At 42.3% G+C, this 23,005-nt stretch overlaps 1 protein-coding gene across 4 annotated transcripts in view; it reads left to right on the top strand.

Annotated features, from left to right (window-relative positions):
• Positions 1 to 22,441, top strand: part of STAC (SH3 and cysteine rich domain) — a 96,452-nt gene extending 74,011 nt beyond the window's left edge. For 3 of the 4 annotated variants that reach the window (XM_053266261.1, XM_053266263.1, XM_053266264.1), the window contains 6 exons: positions 3,824 to 3,905; positions 6,280 to 6,350; positions 7,595 to 7,683; positions 10,101 to 10,152; positions 10,686 to 10,823; positions 19,359 to 22,441. In XM_053266261.1, the coding sequence (XP_053122236.1) occupies positions 3,824 to 3,905; positions 6,280 to 6,350; positions 7,595 to 7,683; positions 10,101 to 10,152; positions 10,686 to 10,823; positions 19,359 to 19,457 (531 nt within the window). In that variant the 3' untranslated portion in view covers positions 19,458 to 22,441. Of the gene's footprint in view, positions 1 to 3,823; positions 3,906 to 6,279; positions 6,351 to 7,594; positions 7,684 to 10,100; positions 10,153 to 10,685; positions 10,824 to 12,414; positions 12,489 to 19,358 lie in introns of those variants that run through there. The other variant, XM_053266262.1, reaches the window with a different exon arrangement.
• The last annotated feature ends 564 nt before the right edge of the window (positions 22,442 to 23,005 follow it).

Genomic DNA, 23,005 nt, shown 5'->3' with positions numbered 1-23,005 from the left:
TAAGGGTAAGAAACAGGGTTGGCATCAGGTTGCAGGGGGAAACCTATGCTGGTCCCCCAGATGGCACCTCTCCACAGCACACATAGTTCATTGCCTCCCCTCCACTGATGGTACCCAGAAAAACTAATCAGGTAGAAAATAGATGCTCCACTAGTCACCATTCTGAAGTTGAGGGCATCCATTGCTACCTGCCACAGCTCAGTAAGCCTCCCCAACACTAGCAGGGTACCAGGTAGTAGTGGACAGCAGCAGAAAGGGCTAGGCTTCAGAAGTTGGCTAGGTGAACTTTCTAATCGATATGGGTCGTGAGGGCCATGCTTGTTCACCCTGATACTGCCTCCATACAAAGTGATGATATGAATACCACAGGTAAGAAGTGGTGGATATGTAAGGACATGTACTTTGGCTTTTTAAGCAAAAACCCTTTTGCTTAAAGGGTTAAGCAGAAGCTTTATGGTAATGAGGAGCAATCTGAAGGAGAGAGAGAGAGGACACCAGATAGTTTTTCTGGGAAAGAATTTCAGTAAGTGAGAATGGATGGAATCACTTAAGAAAGCACGGAGACCTTTAGGCAGTTGAAGATGGTAGAGCTGGAGGAGCAGCAGCATTATCATCATCATCATCATCATCAACATCACAAAACTCAGATTATAGTGTTCTGAAACAAACTCCATTCCACAGTAGTATCTGGCTGGCAAGAGAAGCAAAACAAAAAAGACATTCTTTTAAATGACTAAAAGTGAGAGGAGCAAAAACTGAACAGATGGGGAATCCTGCTTTATGGGTTTGATTTAGAACACTGATATTCTACAAGAAAAACAGGGCCAGAACTATTTTTGATAATTATGGGGAAACCAACAGTTTCAAAACAGTCAAAGTGCTCCTTCTGCAAAATGGATTCATTCTATGCATCACAGAGAGTAAAAACAGTAACCAGAACATCTAAGAAACCTCAGACCTACTGTTGGATTGTGATGCTGTAGGTGGTGCCGGAACTAGACAAACAGGACGGCTCCAACAATCCTGAGGCACTAAGGCTTACACATCTCTTGGACACAAGTTTCCTCAGTTCCCCACATTCTGTGTGGAACCTGCCTTTAGTTCTTGAGACTTTGAGTTATCTCTCTCATTTACACTCACACACACTTTCTGATTCTTTGATAGAGAAATAGCACAGGTTATTCTTCAGGACTTCCGCATGGTATCATACAAGGCTTGATTAACTATTACACAAAATATTCCATAGAGCAGGGCCCTTGTCAAATTGGAAGCCATACTGCCAATGAATAATAAATTTGCCTCTGGATAAAGTGTGTCCACCCAGCTCCCTGTGCTAGACTTCTTTAGGGTTCTCTACAGGTTTCCATGATACGGAAAATTGCAAGTATGCGCTGTACATTACTTGCCCATTATTGTGTTTGGTTCTGCATTTGAAAGATTTAAACAGCACAGGCAAGAGTTCTGTGCAACTCGGAAGCTAACACGTCCCTACAAAAAGGGTCTGTTATAAACTATCACACCTTATCAAGTTTGTATTTCTTAAATTATTTATTTATTTATTTATTTATTTAATACATTTCTATACCGCCCAAAACGCAAGTTCTCTGGGCGGTTTACAAAACTATAAAAACAGCCCAATAAAAGATTAACACATTTCAACAATTAAAATTAAAAAGTTAAAACTATTAAAACACAATTAAAACAGTATCTAATTAAAAGCCTGGGTGGGCAAATTATCACTGGCTTTACATATTCCCCGCACCACTGCGGGGCTCTAATACATGCAGTGAAAGTGCTGCACAAGAGGGCAGTAGCAGAACTATTGGCCTCTTAAAGGGATTGTACATCGTGCACTACTTCCCTTATTCCCAAAGGAAATCACACATGGCATGCAGTTGCAGAAGAAGTCACTAGTTCTGGTACCGCCCAATTGTGCAGCACCATCACCACATGTGTGAGTGCAGAATAAGTGTGGCTCTGCAATGCCTGCATTATGCTGCAGGAAATGTAAGCCACCAAAAATAATAATATTTATATATACTGCCTTTCAACAACAACAAAAAGTTCACAAAATGGTTTACGTAGCAGCTTTGTTCAAATGTTGTGATCCTTCCTTTTGGTTTCTTTAATTCAACCGGGGACCAGTACTTCCACAAATGTAATTATTACTTGCCAAATCTGTACAAGTATCCTGTTAAATAATAAACGATTACTCAAGCATACAAAACATGAACATATTGTGAGCTTGCCTTGAAATGTTGATCAGATGGGGAGTGGGTGGAAGTGCAGAATGCCAATATGTTGTGGGATTTACTCTTTGGCAAATCAGGCTGGATTGCGCATATGTGTTTGGCACTTAGGGTCATAGCCTGTTTGGAAGAAGGCGCAGGAACTTCAGCTGAGGAGAGGGCAGGGTTTCGGGATTTGTGAGTGAGACCATTGAAGCCAAACCCTGTTACTTTAAAGCACTGCAATAATTCCGCAATGGTGGAAAGCACTTTCCTAATGGTGCCTGCCTCCACATCGCTTTTGTTGCAGCCGTCCTACATCAATACAAAGTCACTTGGGTTCCGGCTGCACAGTGGGACTTCCTTACAAGTACACAGTCATCGAATCAAACTTGTCTAAGCCAGTTTTCCTATCAAACTACAAAACAGAGCCTAGGATGGGACTACATACGTATTTACATTGCTACCCTATACCATATTCAGAACCTGGATCCCTCAAGTTCAGTATTGTCTAGAGCAGGGATTCTCAACGTTGGTCCCCAGATGTTATTGGACTTCAATTCCCATAATCCCCAACCAAAGGCCACTGGGGATGGGGATTATGGGAGTTGAAGTCCAATAACATCTGGGGACCCAACACTGAGAATCCCTGCTCTAGAGTGACTGGCAGCAGCACTCCACAGTTTCAGAGCGGAGCCTTTCTTAGTCCTACTTGGAGATGCCAGGGTTTGAACCTAGAGCTTTTAACATGCAGAGCATGTGCTCTACTACTCTCTCCATATGGGACTATGAAGGGATTGGGGTTATGCAGATAGGAGCAGGCTTGGAGTCAGTGAGATGAGCAGGAGCCAATTTAGCTCCTCCCACCATCGCCACCAAATAGTATCCCTGAGAGCTCATTTAATGTTGATCCAAGGATTCTCAAGCTTGGGTCCCCAGATGTTGTGGGGCTACATCCAGGTATGTTGTGGGAGTTGTAGTCTAACAACAACTGGGGCCTCAAGTTTGAGAATCCCTGCTTTAGCCTATATAAATGAATGGGATAAAGTACACCATTACACTTAAGGAATACTTGCAGTGAGAGGAAAACCTACTCTCTTTCCTTGATTCTGGGTGCCTGTATCCCAGTGACAGGGATCCTGCAGGGGCTGATTTACACAGAGACACATTTATCCTCCAGGGTCCTTGCAGTACACAGTTGATCCATCCCTCCTCTCCCAATGACCGTTTCATTAGCAGCTGAATAACTGGTCTTCTACTTCTTGTTACCAATTGTGGGATTATGAATTATAACCTAAACAATTGCATGTCAACACCAGAAATTCGCTATTCTTTCCCCTTCAATTCTATTTTCAAATCCCATGTAAATAAGAAGCCTTTTTTACACTGGATTAAACATCTAGGTCGGCAGCTTATCTCAGATTTCCTGTTGCCCATTTAAGTCTCCATCTACCATCAACATTGACACTTCATGCTGATTTTTTCTGCACCAACCGCAACCGTCACGCTGTTGCTATGTGCTTAAATCTCTGCTGTGTTTATTTCGCCTAACTGCTCACTTTCAGTCTCTTACTCCTTCTCTTCCTTTCTTGCAGACATCAGACTTGGCAGAGGTTCCTGAGGAAGGTGACAGTCCAGGAAGCATCCTTGACATGAACAGGAAACGTAGTAATAGTGGTGAGTGTAAGGCTCACATTTTCAGTGGAACACAAACATGCTTCAAATCAAGGGTCTGTCTTGATATCACCTTTATTTTCTTAGAAACAGAATGTCTTGTGTTAATGATCTGCTATTTCTGAGCACATATTTTTAATTATGATTATTATTATTATTATTATTAATAATAATAATTTGATTTCTATACCGCCCTTCCAAAAATGGCTCAGGGCGGTTTACACAGAGAAATAATAAATATCCAAACATCATTTGGATATTTATTTGGATACAGCAGCAGGATTCTCATGGATCCCCCCACTCCCCGCCCACCTAACCCTCTTAAGGAACCCAGCTGTTGGTAAAGGCTAAGGGTGCGCTTGCACCTTTACCCCGGCTACTGGGTATCATGTGTCTCCTCAGACTGAGTTCAGCCCAAGGAGACACAAAGACGGGTGCCTGGAGCACAGCCGCCTGTCTGATAGTGGGAATTCCCAGTGCAATGTGCGTGTCACATGTTGCATTGTAGGATATCTGGAGGCTGGAACAACAAGTTCCAGCCCTGGACCACTCCACCCTGCTCCATCCATGCCTCATGGAACTGCACTGAGTAGTGCTGCTCATGTGGGTGCGCAGGAGGCACGCTGATGACGGACAGTTTGGTCGTCTGGTGGGGGGAGGTAGGTTAAGAGCAGCCTCCCCCCCCCACCCCCGCATGCGCCCTCCCAGCCCACCTCTGGCAATCGCTCTAGGTAGTCGTGAAGCATTTTCGAGCTTTCACAGCCTTGCAAGTAAGGTTTGAGGGGGCAGCTGTCATTTCCCTGCTCCCTTCCATGTATTTCCCCCCTAAACATGTTCTGTTTTTCTGCATATGAATCTACTGCTCAAGACTTACACCTCACCCACTAAGAGTTTCATCAGCAACTAATTCTAATCTCTGTTAGTTATTTTAAGATCCCTGGTCATCATTTACCTATTCCATATTAAAAAGGAGGTGTTGTCTATGGGGGAATCTGTATGATTTGACATGGTGCAAGAAACTTGTTGATAAAGATCTGAGTGTAATCAGATGTCAGCAGCACATTAAAGGTTCCTTTGATCAGCATTAGATTTCTTTACAATCATCTTTGCAGAGGCTCGCACATTAATTATAAGATAGGTGATTCAAAATCTTTCTCTTGGATGATGTAGTAAATTGCCTGTGTTGTTTGCAAAACCTTCCTCCTTCTTTCCTTCTTTCTTTCCTTCCTTCCTTCCTTGACGAGTCATCAGTAGTAATGGTTCAAGTTTTGTCATATGACCATACCACAGCCTCTAATACTGCTTATGAGTTGTTGCCACAAGCTACGATAACTAATTTGAAATTACAAGGAGTTAGTGGAAATGTTTCCATCAGAGGCACAGTATGTAAGTGCCTTTGATTATGGAACTATTTCCTTAAGAAGCACAACCGAGGCTATTAATAACTTTGATGTTATTCATCGATGCTATTAATAACTGCTGCAGTACTCTGCCATGTAAACACCCAGACAGGGCTTTAGTAAGACTATGGACGTACCAGTGGTTGAGAGGCAAATATATTAGTCTTATTCTCATGACCTCCCCAGGATGAGTGAACATGCGTAGTGTTGGGAGTAACTCCCTTTTCAGATACACAGAAATGTGGTGACATTCATGTGTGAATGTTGACAATTTATAAAAGACATAAGAATAAATGACTTTATAATCCGCCTTTTTGAGACATGTTCTCACAACAAGAATAGTTGTATTCTTGTTGTATAGACAACAAGAATAAAGCACAATAATCTCAACATGACAAAATACAATAAAACTCATAAATAAAACCAAGAAATAAAAGCACTGCCAAAAATCTTCTTCCTTTAAAAGCAAAAGTCTCAGTCAGTTATTAAAAGTTTTTAAACTTTGCTTTCCCCCAAATTTTGTACAACCAGAACATCCCAGATAAATGTGAATTTCAAAAAAAAAAAGAGAGATGCATTGGTGAATGATAGTCACTAAAGGCAACTGGCAGCATGCATCTGTGTTTCAATACAGGGAAATATATGTTGCGTGCTGATGTTTCCCCCACAACATGTAAACACTTCCTTCACTCATTTGTCTATCCCTAAGCACATTCATTTATATTTATAAAGGAATATTTTCTATAGCAGTCCTCAACCTACTCAAGATTTCTCAGAGATGGCAATGGGTTTGACTGTTTCATCCACAGATGGTACTGCTCAGTATGTTTCAATAACCTCTTTAGAAAAGAAAGAAATGAAAATGAGAAAGTTTAAAATAATGGAATTGGGGTGAACAAATACAGAAAACAAATGGCTGGTGGTTTACCTGACAATTGGCCTCTTGGTCCTAATATTTCTTGTCTCTTTGATTACAGTATTCACATACTCAGTAAATGGTACGACAGACTTTGGAGATGAACCGAAGAACATAAACTCCCTAGCACAGGTAACTTCTTTTGAATGAAACTATAAGCCATTTAAAATTAAGCTTCACATTATACATGATGCATCTTATGCCCATGTTAATTACACATATGTTAATTACATAAGTGAGTTCTGTAGTAGCTGTCTCCCAAAATATGCAGAAGCAGTAGCTCAATTTCAACTCCTATTTCCTGTGCGATTTCCACTCCTATTTCTATTACATCCTTCATAATGTGATGGAGCACATGTGTGTTTTGTGCTTGTGCCACTCCAGGCAGCTTCCTGCTGTGGCATGGCACAAGCACAAAACGCACATGTGCTCCATCACATTATGAAGGATGTAATAGAAATGGAGACTTAAACTCCAGGCAGCTTCCTGCTGTGGCGGTGCTCCCCCCAGCAGCCCATGCTGCGTGGAGGCCAGGTGAGTGACGGAGCTGCTCCACCATGTGCAGGCTGCTGGGGGAGCGCCGCAGCTGCAGGAAGCTGCCTGGAGTGGCAGTCATGCTGATAAGGACCTGCAGCTTTACTTTTAAAGGTTCCGCTTGCTGCCCCCACTGGTGCCACCTCAAACCACCAGACCAGTTTGTGGATCGGCCAAACCGGTTCACCGAACCACAGACCGACGCAAATTCAGACCACACCTCGAACCACAGCCCATGCACACCCCAATGACATATCTTTGCCTGATAGTCATAGGCACAATTTGCATGCCCCTACTACAGTGCTGGAGCTATTTCCTCTTGCTGCAATCCCACACTATTCTGGGATGTGTATGAATGAAACCAAATATTGCCCTCTCACCGGATGATGATCAAGTAGGAAAGACCTATTTATGTAGTCTCATCATTCATAAGCTGGGCCTAGAATCACACCATGGAGAATCAGTTTCCTTGTAATTGTGTGTGCGTGTGAATGGGGCCTAATTTATGCCCATGGTTATGGCCATAAGTAGTTGAACAGTTTCCAGAACATAGATATCACTGCCATAGTCAAAGCCGATGGCTCACTAGCTTTATTTTGAAATCAGTCACTAAAGATCCTCAAATAGTAAATTGTGCCAATTGTATCCTACTTTTAGCAGCTGAATTAAATAGTCCAGCACTTCATCAGATTCAGATCAAACACTGTAGAGCTCTACAAACAACAAATCCTACATCAAGATAGCAACTCATTTTCATATTGTGTCTGTCTGGATTTGTCTACAACTCTGAGAACACTACTTGTGGGGGACCTAATATCACCTCTTCTTTTTTCTTATTGAAGGGATCTCTTAATAAAGACTCAATACAGATGAATACCTACGTTGCCTTGTACAAATTTGTACCACAAGAGAATGAAGATTTGGAAATGAGGTAATACTGTTATATATTTGCATATATGATATGTGAGAATTAGGAATAGCAGAAATCTAAGCTGTCTAGTGTGTGTTGATGGCATTGCGAGGAATGGCTGGGATCTCTGCGACCTCTCTGTAACAATAAGCCTATACCACATCACCACTAGTTAATTAATTCACAAGCTATAAAGAATGGAGCCTGCAACCAATACATTCCTATATGCCATAAACTGAGGGGGCCAAAGTTTAAATAGAAAAAGGCTGTTGTATTCATGTAAACTGAACTACCTCTAGCATCCCTTCAGCATGTCATTTCTTCATTATTGACTGTACAGCTCACAAATGGCTCCAGGAGAGCCAGGTTTTTGTGACATCTTTGAATACACAGCCAATTACAAGGTGCACGCAGAAGCCTATAAGCAGTCCAACAGCTCTTTCTCATGAAAAGCCTTGGGGCAGGAAGTGACTGGAACTGAAAAAGCAGCAGAGCAGGACTGGAGCAAAGTTGGAGTGGGCCCTGGGACAAAAAGTGGAGGGGGATCTCTCCTATGCCACCTTCTTCTTTGGAGAGATGCGAAGGGGAAAGTAAAGAGCAAGATGTCACTCAGCTGACAGCGCCCCTCACTCAAGGATCCAGGGACATTCCCCCCCCCCCAACACAGACACACAGATTACACACACTCAGTTATAGCTATACCCCCACAGCAGAAAGTATGGCTGCTTAAGCCTTCCCTCCATTTGCCATTTCCCCACACCAAACTCTTCCCCAGCACCTGTTCATCCTGTGTCATTTCCTCTTGCCCTTTCCCCCTAGTCTTCCTATCCCAATTGCCCCCTCCCCCTCCAAAAACTAGCATTGCATGAGTGTTTCCTTGGTATGCAATTTGGCCCGAGACTGGATGGAATCTTTGTGCTCAGAGCGAGAGCTGGCACTCACAGGTGAATCACCACGGCAGCTACTCAGCCTCACACCCTGCAGAGCCACAGTTGCCGCCACCCACAGTGTCCTGCCACTTAGCCATCCCTGCGATTGCAGCTGCTACCTCCTGACCAGATGGAGATGGGGGGAATGATAGTTCAAGAACAGCTTTTTGGCTGTAGTGAACGTCTCCAATCTTTCTACTGTGCATTCTAATTCCACTCCATGAAACCGATTTTGGGTTAGACTCGTCTTGGCTGTTCATGAGGGGCAAGTGGGAGAAAGTGGACTCAAAGTGGTTTGCTGAGTGAAGGATGATCTCATAATGTTCCCACAACTAGCAATGATTAAGTAAGGTATTTTAAATAAGAACCCCAACTAGAGTCTAAATCCTCAAATAAATACTTTCTTTAATCCAGCATTTAACATGTTAAATTTTATTTGAGGTATTTTATTTGAGGATTTAGACTCTGTTTAGGGTTCTTCTCATATCCTTGCCATCTTTTTGGAATCCTAACAAGGTTTTGGAACCCTAATGAGTCCTTTTTATATAACAAGATAAATCTGTATATATCCTTTGGTTTTGGCTAGTATATATCTGTTAGTTTGCACACCAAGGTCAGTACCAATTGATCAAGGACTCCTTCCCCCAGCTGCAAGTAGTGTCAATCATCTTGGCAACCATTCAAGAAAAAATTGTGCACCTTTCTCTTTTAGCTAAGGTCAAAACAACAGGATTGTAAGTAAGATTTAAATATATATAGTATTTTCAATGTTTCTTTTTGCAAAGGCTTGTTTCCAAGTTTCCAGCTGGCTATTGACAGTACATGCAACATGAATGATGATGTTTTCGTGCCATTTTCTGTAGCTGGCATTTGACAGAGCAATTGCTTTGAGTCAGTAGCGAGGTTTTAGCTATAAAAACAGATATACATACAGAATTCTATTTTGAAAGGGGCACAGGGCCATCTCTTATACAAACGGCCATTGCAGGTTTATTTATGAACACGCCAACGAATATTTATATACTGCTTTTTAACTGAAGTTCCCAAAGCAGTTCACACACACACACACACACACACACACACACACACAAACACACACACACACACACAGTTGAGCAGTTATGGAAGAAGAGTAATTTTCATTTCCTGAAAGTGGAAAGGGTTTTTGGAGGGAGGGAAGAGAAGCAAAAATTGCATTTCTACCTCCTCCATGCCTACTCAGCTGTGCAATACATTGTCACCACAGGGATGCTGGAGGCTCCCTGTGGACCCGCAGCCCTTCTTACACCAACCTGCTGCTGCACATCATGTTGGCCAGTATCTCCTCTTATAAAAAGTTCTACAAAGTCCTGGGTTTAAATCCCATCCAAGTAGATTTTGGTTTAAAATGACAAGTCACCTTGTACCTCTGTAGTGGGCTGAAGAAGTTGTGGAATTCACTGCAGCCATCACACATTAACTAGTTAATCTAATCACAACATCCCCCATGTTTCTGTTTTCTAATTATAGGCCAGGAGATAGAATCACGCTTCTGGAGGACTCAAATGAAGACTGGTGGAAGGTACAATCAAAATAGTCTAAATAATATTGAAAGTGGGGAGGGGGGAGTGAATGTGAGAGTATGCAGTTCTTGTGTGTGGATGCATTATGCTTGTTCGTAGCCCCATTATGCACATCACTAAACCGAAGTGGCAAATCCTAGGCTTGAGTGCTGTGCTCGTAGCTCTGGTAAAAGGGGACACATTGTGAAGTCCTTGCAAGGCACAGCTGCTCAGAGAAAGGAGCTTTGGCAGCAAGTATGGGGTTGGTTGGAAGGCAGGCAGGATTGCTAGCAGCACCTTGCACAATGTCCTGAAGACCTTTGGGGCCACCCTGTCTCCCTGGAAATACAACACTATGCTGGCCAATTACTAAAGCAGATGAAGGCTCTCCTATCCTTTGGAGGACAGGTGGTCACTATTAATGCAGCAGCTCAAGCAAGGACATGGTGCAGCAGCCCATCAAGTTATCTGGCAAGAGCATTTTAAGTACAGTGATGTGTGTTTCTGTAATAACTGTTGAAGTTCCTCTTCTCTCCTTATATTATCTGCACAGGGGAAAATAGAAGACAGAGTTGGGTTTTTCCCCGCTAATTTTGTCCAAAGAGTACAAGAAGAAGAAAAGGTATTCAGGTGTATCAGGACATTTATTGGCTGCAAAGAGCAAGGCCAGATAACTCTGAAAGAGAACCAAGTAAGTAAACCTGGAACCATTTACGGCATGTTCAGATGTTAATGACATACCTGCACTTTTTTAAATACAGCTAGTTCCAACACTAGCCATAATATGTGCTTCCAAGAAACTGGGAAGCAACCAAACTGGCACTCTACCAGCACAAAACTCCTTTCTGTCTCTGCCTGTATTCTTTGAATTGCCCCTTACCCCTACAGCCAATCACTACAGGCAATCATACCACATCTCATGTGGTTGCCAAGGGTCCCTCGACCTTCAAGAATGAGTTTTCTCGAACTCTGGAGGCTGCAGCAACAAGGAGGAGATGAGGGAAATGGCCCCCAGACACAATAGTGTGAGCATCGCTCAGGATGCTAGCCAATGCATTTAGGTTTGGGGTTCAACATTGTGAACACATATTTGGAAGCACATATGGAATGAATGGAGAAATCCGCACAGGCATGTTCCTCTCTTGATGACTGCACCATTGAGTGATGACTAGCGAAATGGCCATTGCAGATCAAACCTCACATAGAGATCACCTCAAACACAGTACTTTCAGCTACAGACCAGTTGTGTCATCCAGTGACATTAAATGATGTACTTGCCTATGCAAATCATCCATTAGTTCCAAGGAAGTGGACTTAGTGTCAGGCATACGTCATATAAAAATGATTTCCATTACAAGTTATATGCATCTGCTTTTTGTTGTTTCTCCATAGCAATCTGACTGGTGGCAGGCAGTTAAACCCATTGATAAAAATCCAGCCCATAATAAGGCAGGGGTTGCTCATGGTCACAGTTAATTAAAGAAGCCACAGTCCATTCTGCCAATTAAATGGCTTTGTTGCCTCTTAGAGCAAGTACAAAATAAGTTTCCTATTTTTAGACAAACATAGTTAAGCCAAGATAATGCTATAGGATTGTGGTGCAGGGGGATCAGTTAAGCACAGGGGAGTGGGGAACCTAAGGTAGAATGAAGGGGACAGTTTGTTCATGTGGAGAGCTCCAACTTGAGGCACTTCATTTCACAGCAGAATGCAGGCAAACTGCTTAGTGTTGATAGGAGCGCATTGTGAGACTGCATATGAGCAAGTCACCGCCTATCTTTCAGTCAGCACGTAGCTGTAGTTCCACATGATGGCCACTTCATGAGAAGTGTGAAATATACTCAACAAACTAGTATATTTATTTAGGGTGAGCGGATTTCCTCAGTCCCATTTTGTAACTGTTCCATGATTCTGACATTCCTTTAGTTCTGTTCCAGCTACATTCTGATAAGGCATCCAGATTTCAGAATGTCAGACTGGATTTTTCACATGCACCCTAAGTGAGGGGAAATTTTTAATTTTTTTAATCAACATTCCCAGTTTCTTAAAAGTAGGAAAATGTTGTTTCTTTTTAAAAAATTAAGCAATTTCACTATTGTGCATAAAAATGTTAAACAGAATTAATAGCTGGGAGGCCTTTTATAGGGGAGAGTTTACTTTTTAAATTTACTTTTGGTGTGCTTTTACTGCAGTCATAGGGATTAGGAGCATGCAAAATTCGGAAGTGTACATGTAAGGCAAGGAGCTATTGCTTAGAGGTGGGTCTGTGCTTTGCATCCTAGGTTCAGCCCCTAGCAGTTCTCAGGTGGACTTGAAGAGTCCTGTCTGAAACCCCAGAGATCCACTGCCGGTCAGTATAGACAACACCAAGCTAGATGGACTAATGATTGAACTTCACAACAGGCATATTCTTATGTTCATAGCACTTCTGGAACCATAACTGATTCCAACATTTTGCGTTCCACTCCTGTAAACATACGCAGTGTACAGAACTTCAAAAATCCAGATCAGAATCCTGCAGAAGTGGATTTCACAAGCATCCCTAATATTTGTATGAATAATCAGTTTGCCCACATTGTAGACACACCTATATGTTCACGATATAAGGCCTGCATTCTCATCTTTCAGTACAGATGCAGAAATATGCAATGGACCAAGTTCACTGCTGAAAACATTCACTTGGAAGTTTCATTCAGGAAGAATGCTGTGGATCCCTTGGTATTTAAAAGTGTGCTGGATGCCACAAACAGGCATATATCCTGCCGATTTGTACACAAACTCACCAGCACATTAATGGGGGTTACATAGTTCAGCAAGGTGTGAATATACAAACCGTAAAGTGCTCTTAGCAGAAAATGAGGAAGTTTTTATGCATAGTGTTATATCAACAGCATCAAAGCATAACATTATTCAGTTGGGCAGAGATATTTTTAGTACCTCTCTGCATGCCGGGTCTCTTTACCCAGACTGTGAGGCCGTTTATATGGCTTTGTACCCTTCTACTTTCAAGTTGATAGAAACCCTTGTAACAAAGCTGAGACTGAGCTAGATGGAAAACAGCCTGCTCTGCTCACCCACTTGAGAAGGGAGCCAGGGACCGACTGCACAAAGAACTTCTTAAGAATGTTGTTACAAGGGCATGACGCACTTGCCCGTGAAAACATTGCCGCTGCAAACAAGGGTCAGGTCTGGACTGAATCCTCATAATGTTCAGTTCAAGTTTATTATGGACCATGACTGTCAGAACTACATGTAACCATAATAAACACATACATAATGCAAAACAACACATTTGGCTTTCAGACATCACACCAGATGAACTCCCACATGCTTTGATATTTAATAATCCCCATAATGTAATGCTGAGCATTAAGTCTGAGATAATTAATGCTAGGTCTTTACTCTGTTGATGAGGCTTGTACAAGATTTTTGTGATGTTTTCCACAAGTGACATTTTAAATCAGGTTTTTTAACGTCCAAATAACCATGGGTTATTTGTTAATATTTGAATATACAACCTACACTGTCTAGCGATGTGAGGGTTTCCTTGATCTATTCCTCTGGTTTGCTTTGTCCCATATTTCAATCCTCCTGGGTTCCAGTTTCACAAGGAGAATGTCTGACATTAGCGTACATACTCTGCAGCACTCCACCAACTCAGGAGCAGGGCATTCATGCTGGTTCCGAATGACTAGAGAGCCCATTATCATCACTGCTAGTGAATGCGGAGAGCCTCCACAGCTCCTAAGGATCGTGTCACCACCATAGCGACACTGCTCCCATTATTCCCAATGGAAGTGGTGTCTCTACAGTGGTGATGCTATCTTTAGGAGTCATCTAGGCTCCCCGCATTTGCTAGCAGTGGCAACAGGGTTTCCAGTCATTTGGAACCAGTGCATACGGGCAACTTTTGAGTTGGTGGGTTGCTCCACAATATGTGTAGTTCTAAGACTGGAGCATGGGTTGTTTGTCTCCACTTTCCATTTCTTCACTTCATTTGCTTCTCTTCTTTCTCCCCCTCTGTGTTGTTGATGCAGATGTGTGCATTGATAAGACAATGTGTTTGTATGTATGATTGCATGAAGATTCCTTTTGTGTGGTGATTACTGATGGTAGCACACACACTCTTGCACATTTATGAGGTGATATTCTGTTAATTGTTAAGCCATTATGCAAGTTTTTTGTACGGTTTTATCAATGCACACATTTCTATCACTAGTATAAGAAAAAGAGAGACATAAATGAACTGAAGAAACTAACAGCCTCAGCAAGCTGTGTGTATAGCATACTATAAGATAGCATAGTATAGATTCAAGAGGATTCTTTATGCATCAGTTCTTCTAAGAAAGCAAGACTATGTAATCTGATACTCCAAAATCTGGGTTGAAATTTGGATGAGACAGATTTCAAAAGCATCTTCAGCTAGAATGTGCATTTGCTTTGAAGACAGGTCTCTCGCAGCATCTCTCCTATTCCAGTACTGTTTACAAGCTATGCATTCCAAACAAAAAGATATTTTCATCATCACCTTAGACAGGGTCCACATCATCTCCATCTGAAATGGAGGCCTGCTTCACACAATCCTCAGCAAGTCAGTAACAAGAATGGAAGAGGGGACCGGAGGCTCCCAGGGAGTATGTGCTCCCATTATTGCCAGATTTTGGAACTCAGCACACCATGAGCATTGCTGCCTGTTTCATACCACCATTCACTTTCATTCACACACACACACACACACACACACACACACACACACAACTGAGAGTGCATTAGAACAAAAGCCATGAGTGTGCACACAATTGACAATAATGCCTTGGTCACAGCACCCTCAAAAAACAATGGTCTTTCTCCAGCTTTAATCTGGTTTGGCCTTTGTTTAATCGTCACTGACTCCAAAAAGGAACTGTGGGAATGGATTGTGTTTCAGGCTGCTGGGAATTTCAGAAAAGAAATCTCATCACTCCCATAGAACCAAAACTACAATTCCTGACATTTTTTGAGAGGCTGCCATGCTAATTGATTTCAACTTCAAAAATATGGACATAGATAAAAATAATGGCTGACATGAGGAGGAAAATTACTCAAAGTAGTGCCACTGAAATTAAAAGAGCAAGTTAGGCAATGCCTATGTTGTCCTTTTAATTTCAGTGGCACTACTTTGAATAATTTTCCTCCCCATGTCAGCCAATTGTTAGTAGTGGTCATCATTGTTGTTGATGATCTGTTACTTAGTGCTTTAGACTGTACAGAGTGTATCACACAGGGCCACCTACAGAGTTCCTGACAGAGGTAAAGTGTGAGGCAGGAACTATGCCTGGCTCAAACTCTTAGCCACTACATTACACTAATCCAATCCTGCTCATATTTATTCAGAAGTAAGCTCCATTTATTTCAGGGAGGTTTGCTCTGAAGTATGGACAAGAATGCAACACCAGATTTGATCTGGTTTTTCTTCAGATCGCAGCCATCTCTACAGATATATAATGCAATTCCTAGCATTAAGATCTTCAGTCTACTTTGCTATAGAAAACTCTCACAAAAACTAAGCTGCTGTACCACACAATGTACTGTGGGTGGTTCTGCATCCCAGCACTGTTGCACAGGAGTACTCGTGCACCAATATATAAAACTGCATAATCATGCCTGCACAATGCTACAGCCATTATTTCCAATGCCACAGCATCACACATTTTTACATATTATGCAAGAGCACCTTTGTGCAATGGTGCTGGCATCCATTTAGATGCCCAAGTACTCTGCACTGCATGTCGGCCATAGTTTCCTATTGGGGTAGCTCCAGAGAAGGTGATTTAAGGTTCAGAAGCATGCTTTCATATGAAACTCGCATTTCTCCATTAATGTTTGCAGGTTCCTAATTAATTTGTTCTGTAAGCTTGGAAAATATTGAAAAACATAAATCTTTCAGATCTGAGAAATCTAGATGGGTGTTTTTGTAACCCATGTGCTTTGCTATAGTCCCTCCCTAAGGAGAGACTCTTTTACATAGAAATCATAATACCCCATTTTCTGAATTTATCTATGGATATGTGTTATAATCTCAAATTTCCTATTTAAATTTTTAAAAATGAATAGTTTAGAAGTAACACAAGACCTAGAAAAAAATGGTTGATTTATATCACTTGACTAACAAGCAGAAGGTTGCCAGTTCAAATCCCCGCTGGTACTATATTGGGCAGCAGTGATATCGGAAGATGCTGAAAGGCATCATCTCATATTGCGTGGGAAGAGGCAATGGTAAACCCCTCCTATATTCTACCAAAAGAAAACCCAAGGGCCCATGTGGGCACCAGGAGTCAAAATCGACTTTACGGCACCCTTTAATCAAGATGAATAATCTTGATTTAGTCCCAGTGATGATCTCATTTTATAATGAGGGGGGCAGCGGGGGGGAGAGACCATGCTAAAGAAACTGAAGCAAAAAAGTTAATTCATACAAGTGGTGGGTAAAGTTCAAGAAATGAGGCACAATACTTTAAATCAAGGGTGCCTCTTTTAAAATGGCTGTTCAATAACTCTTATACACAGGATGTGTGTGTGTGTGTGTGTGTGTTTTTATGGAGATAGGTAATTTTGCAGTACAGTGGGTTATTTGCTGATATCTTCTCTGAACCCTCCCTTAAGGCAGGCCTGAACAACTTAAGGCCTGCCAGGCTGCACAAGCTATGTATGTGGCTTACAAGGTGCTTGACAACCTCCACCCTCATTTTCACAGCCCCAGGCAGGCAAAGAACCAAAAGGATAAGCACATAGGAAGCTGCCATATACTGAGTCAGACCATTGGTTTGTCTAGCTCAGTATTGTCTTCACAGACTGGCAGCAGCTTCTCAGAGGTTGCAGGCAGGAATCTCTCTCAGCCCTATCTTGGAGAAGCCAGGGAGGGAACTTGGAACCTAGATGCTCTTCCCAGAGCAGCTCCATCCCCTGAGGGAAATACCTTACAGTGCTAGTCTCCCATTCATATGCAACCAGGGTGGACCCTGCTTAGATAAGGGGACAAGTCAAGCTTGCTACTACAAGACCAGCTCTCCTCTGTGCTGCCATGCTTTGTGGTTGTGTGGCACTCAGTTTCATGGGTCACAATGTGTGCAGACCAACCTTAAGAGATAAGCAATTGACGGAAGTTCTGAGAGAAGGACAGTAGGTCAGAAGAAGTTCTCACGTTCAGGTTCAGAGAACAGTCAAGACCCAAACAGTATATTTTTAAACAACAACAACAACAAAAACCAAGAGTAGAGTGCCTAATATTAGATCATATTTCCTGTCTGTCAAGCTCAACAGACCAGCTCGTAAATAGCCTAGGCATTGAATGGTCATTTAGGCAGTTTCTGAAGACTTGGACCATAATCATGGTTCATTGTTGATTTCTGTTGATGTTAGGTCATTATAGTATTGATTTCCATTGCGGGGGGAATTGATTCTTAGTTCCTCTTTTGCCTTCATAGAATGGAAAAGCTTCTTTGCATGAACTCCCACAGTGAATAGTTGCTGTTATTTGTAAGCAGATTCTAATTTGATATAGCAAGCTGCAAGTACCTGATAGCAGCGGTCTTTCAGGCAACATTGTGTCCTTCATGCACACAGCATGTCTTATCAATAAAGCTAACATTGTGCAGTTGAGCCAAAATGAACAGGGCTAAGCAACAGTTTCTCTCACACAAAAATATTACCTTTTTTATAAAAGAATACCTAGTGGGAAATAGGTTTGTCCAGTTATGAGCCAATGTCCATAGGCTCAGGAGAAAGTGCATTCTATGCCATTGCAGAGCATATACAAAATTTGTTATGAGGCATACTACTCACCTTGACTTTCATTTATTTTCATTTACCTTCATCGTGAAAAATGGATTTGATTGAATGCATATTAGTTTTGCAAGAATTTGCTCAACTCCCATTCATTTCATCAAGCTATTTATTCTTGGTGGGTTGGATAAAGTGTGCCGTCGAATCGATGTTGACTCCTGGCGACCATAGAACCCTGTGGTTGTCTTTGGTAGAATGTAGGAGGGGTTTACCATTGCCATCTCCTGTGCAGTATGAGATGATGCCTTTCAGCATCTTCCTATATCATTGCTGCCTGATACAGGTGTTTCTCATAGTCTGGGAAACATACCAGCGGGGATTTGAACCAGCAAGCTCTGGCTTGCTAGGCAAGTCATTTCCCTGCTGTACCATTAGGTGGCAACCCACTGATAACTAAGTTTGCTCAATGCCTTTGCATTTCAGTTGAGTTTTTTATAGTAGAATTTATCCAAGGTGTTTCCCAATAATATAAGTGAAAAGTTATGTGAATATGTTGGCATTTCAGTAAGAAAAAGTAAACAGCCTTTGTCATTTTAAACATGAACAAAAAGCTTCTTTTTTCAAGTTATACAATCTACTTAGAGGTTTTAGCTGTGGCCAAGTATTGCTTCAGTCAGAAGTGATATGGTTGGTTTATGAAACAACCTTTTAAACTAGAGAAGAAACCAAATCATGTATGTTTTAGTTTTTAAGGGGGCATTTTGTGCACAACCGCACTAAATCCCTCCCCAGTTTGTTTCTTCTGTTTTTGTAAACTTTGCAGCCCAGTGATGTGCCTCTCTGCTGTTGCTCTGCCCATACTGCGTTGCAGTGGCTCACAGCACAGCACCAGACGACAAGGAGAGTTGCTCCTTTTTGTAGGGGTCATCCCATGTTGTTAGGCAACAGGGAAACCTCTCCTCTATTCTGGCACATCTTGTAGAAGGCCAGAAGACAGGGAAGCATTCCTGGGTTGCCCAAATCAATGCATCATGTGTTTTCCAGACCCTCAGTGCCGTGAGGAAAACTGGTCACTTGCCTAAGTCAGGACTCTCAACCTTTGATTCCTTGATGTTGTTGGACTGCAGCTCCCATCAAGTCCCACAACATGTGGGCACTCAAGATTGGGAACCCCTGGTGTAGGTAATTAACCATTCTCCTCACCACAGGGTGGAAGATGGTGACCCATATCCCCACATTGTCCATTTTTCTAGCCCTGCCCTCAAGCATCAATAAAGAGGGGGTCCAGTGTCACAGCCTACAAAAAGGGCAGTGAGGTTAGGTGGTCTGTTTCACTCTGCCCTATTTAAAACCAGCAAGACACACCGGTGCATCTCATTAATGAAGTAGCTCTTTGACTTCCAGAATAAAAGTGGCTCTTGACTGTGGGAAATTTTTAACATTCCTCCCCATTCCTTGTGTTCAGATCTGTATGACTTCAGAAAAGGAACACGACGGCTTTATCAAAGTATGCAGTGGGAAGAAAAAAGGCTTTGTCCCCATAGATGTCTTAGAACACGTCTGAGTTTGCCTACTCAGCCACTGCCGTCGTGAAGCTTTGCCAGCAAGGCCTGCCTGCCTCATCTCACACTGTGTCAACCCAAGCAAACTTTCTTCCATATGACTGGGGGGATCATGAGACAACCACAACGATCAGTTGATATCAGACATTTAAGCTGTTCTTGAGCAAAAAGAGATGGTTCATCAACAGCAAACTATACAATCAAGAAAGGAGCCAAACAAGAGTGTTTTGAAGCGTAGGATGAGGATGAACTGTTTGTTTTTTTAAAAAAAATAAAAGCAGGAAAAAGTTGGATGGTTTTTCTGAGCAAGGCTGCTAACAGTTACCCTGATGGAAACAGACAACGGACTTGAAAGATTCAATTTGAACCCTGTTCACATGTCTTAAGATGTCTGTTGGGACTTTTTTCTTGTTTGCAGTATGAATGGAAAGGGGCTCAGACTTTTTCTTTGTTCTACAGTTTGACACTTGAAATGTATAGTGTGAGTCTGGTCCTAAAACGTTGTCCCCGGTATTAGCAAATCAGCATAATATTTGGTTCTGACTTTAAGTTTTGTAACAAAACAGTTTGGGTGAATTGTGCCGGCATCTGTTTGAGAAACGTACTACAGCCTGGACTAATTTATCTGTGGTTTTTGATGTACGTTACTGTTACAAGCTTGTACGTTCTTTGGTTTCCTTGCATACGAGCAAAGATTTCAGCACATATTGGATGTAAGTGCTGTTAAGACAGCAGATCAACAAGCACTGTTTTTCCAGTGCAGGCTGTTTTTCCAGTGGAGGCCTAGGAAGAGACTGCCTGATCCCTACAAAAGAGAAAAATACCAGAAGCAAGGAGCTGGTTTGCAGACAAGCTAGATACTTTTTCTATTTTTCTGCTAAAATTATTTGAGCGTGTGTGTGTGTGTGTAGCATGATTCTGGTTATATGGGTAACCAATTTCCTTTCACAATGAAAAAAGCAGATTCACAGAAACTGTTGACTGGGGGGAATCTTATTGAGATAACACATTTGTGAAAGAATGCAATATTTAAAAGACAAGGGAGTGGGCAGTTTATCTAGAAGCACATCTGTGCCACAGAGCACTAAAACCCTTTGATTTCAATATGCTGGACTTGTGGCCATGGATGGCAACAACAGCTGTAAAGCCAGAATATCCCCCAGTGCTTCAGATTCTGCTTTGATACCCCAGCCAAGCAACACTCCTCTGATTCCAGTCACACTGTAGGAAGGGGTCTGCCTTTGTGTGTGAGGCTGTTCAGACTATTTTTGCCTAAGAGCTCTTTTGAAACAACACAATTCAGAGTCACAAGTAGCTATATGCAATTCTACTGGTGTCAGATGTTTTTTATTTTAAATGCTCCCAGCTCCTCCCTTTTTATTAACCAATTATCCAGCAATTTTTAAATGTGTTAATAAGCTTTACCAACAAGTTCTTTTTAAAATAACGTCCATACACAGTTGTATAGGAAAGGACATAAGCATAAAGGAAGGATCAAAAGGGATGATTTACACCATGAGAAAAAAGTGCAAGAGATCATAGAGAGTGAAGAGGGAAATAAGCAGATTGGCCTTTATTCTCGGGTGAAAAAGCCCTTAGAGCACTCCAGCTCCTCAGCATTCCACAGAACAAATTCCATCCACGCCTTTACTTTAGTCACTTGTTTTTGAGAACTGGCTGGCTGGCAACAGACAGCACACAGCCAGTCCTCGAGACGTGGCTCTTCAATGCTCAATTCTTGCCTTTCACTCCAATCTGTGGCTGAATCCCAGTTTGCTTTTCCTACCCGAAATGGTGCAGTCAGGAAGTTCAAGTCCATGTTTTTGTATTTCGTAAAGGGCTGCTGACTCAGCATGACTCCATTTTTGGATTTTGAATCTGCATCCCAAACCTGCAGTTACATTTGCCTGCACGTAAATGCTGAACAACACGCATGCCTCACCAGAGCTACAGGAGCTCTGCGCTGGCTGACAGCTGATTAGCTTGAAGGACGTTGCCTCTCACTAGTTGCAGTGGAATTAGATGCAGCTGATGACCATTCCGTCTGTTTTCTAGCTCTTGTATATGTAAATAAAACCAACCCTTCGGAAGAAAATTTCATATCTTGAGCAGTGACAATGCTGGCAGTCTTTCTTATATGGCCTTTTTAAATACAAAAAGCATTTTTTGCCATTCAGTTCATTTTGCAAAGTGCAACCAGATAGCTCAGTGTTCAGAAATAAAGGTCTGTTACAATCAGGGGCATAGGGAGCTTGGCGGGGGGCAGGGGGCAAAGTCCGACTGGCAGACTTTGCATCTGACGTCAGACATGGGGGGGGGGTCAGTGCTGAAAACGTCTCAGCACTGACTCTGCCCCCGTTGTGTCTGACATCAGATGCAAGAGAGGGGCCAATGCCAGGGAGGAGAGTCCACCCCTCCCCAGCAAGTGTGACACTGGCTGGAGAGGAGATTGGCATGCCTTGTGCTTCCAGCCAGCGAGCGCTTTGCTCACCGGCTGGGTGTGGGATGCGGCAAGGGGGCTCCCTGGCCAAGGGTGAGCCTTGGGGGCCACCAGACCCTTGGGACCTAGGGACAATTGTCCCCCCTTGCTTAAGGGTTGCTACGTCCCTGGTTACAACAAAGTGGAGAATAGCCCATCCTGCTTTACAACATTGCATTATTTGAGATTCATCGATTGGGGCGGGGGGGGGGGGGCGGTGGAAATCCTGAAATGCCTGTTGGAAATCAAAACCAGTGCTATGGTTTGTGTTTCTCTTGTTAGTGAAGACTAGGTAAAACAATACATGATACATCCATCTGTACGTGCTGCTGTTTACTTGAATGCAACATACTGTGATGTTATCCTATTTCAGTTGCTTCTGTTGTTTCAGTTTCTCCTTCAATCCTGTCTCATAGGATAAAGATGAATATTAATTTTAGCTCACAATGGCCTTTAATCAATGTTCATTTTTTATACTAAGCAATAAAACAACAATTGTTTTTTAAAGAGTCTCTGTGTTAATTATCTTCAACTGTCAAATGAGGTAGCTATAATAATGCTTTTTCTTTGTCATTTCTTTTGATGTTTAAATCAAGACTATGGCCTCGATTCATCAAAGAGTTTTCATTGGCAGTCATGTGTAATGCTAGACACTATCTGAATCAACATCTTTATTTCTCCCATTACATTCTGGATGCTTTAGAGTCACTTCAGTCATCATGGCAGCCCCCATCCAGTCATCTTCAAAGCATTGGAGGTTCACAGACATACTCATGCAGAAGTGTTGTTTGTATGAGCCATGACCTCTACATGAGTGCCCTACACATGACCTCCACCATGTCCACTAGGTCATTATGACTTTTTGGCACCATGATGGAAACTGGCAGCTGTATGTGAAACATTCAAGTACGAAACAGATACCAGCCCAGTGACAGTTCCACTTGCTCCCCATAACTAGTATGCCCAAAATAACATGGTGCTCTACAAGCCCAACAACAGTCCAGTTCCCAAGGCAATTGTATAAAAGCTGGCATGATGGCAAATTGGCCCTTAGTCCCATTGTAAATTAGT

This window comes from Hemicordylus capensis, chromosome 6 (assembly GCF_027244095.1).
Source record: "Hemicordylus capensis ecotype Gifberg chromosome 6, rHemCap1.1.pri, whole genome shotgun sequence".
Classification (NCBI taxonomy): Eukaryota; Metazoa; Chordata; class Lepidosauria; order Squamata; family Cordylidae; genus Hemicordylus; species Hemicordylus capensis.
Note: the sequence above shows the minus strand (reverse complement) of the source record. Positions and strands in the feature narration are given on the sequence as shown.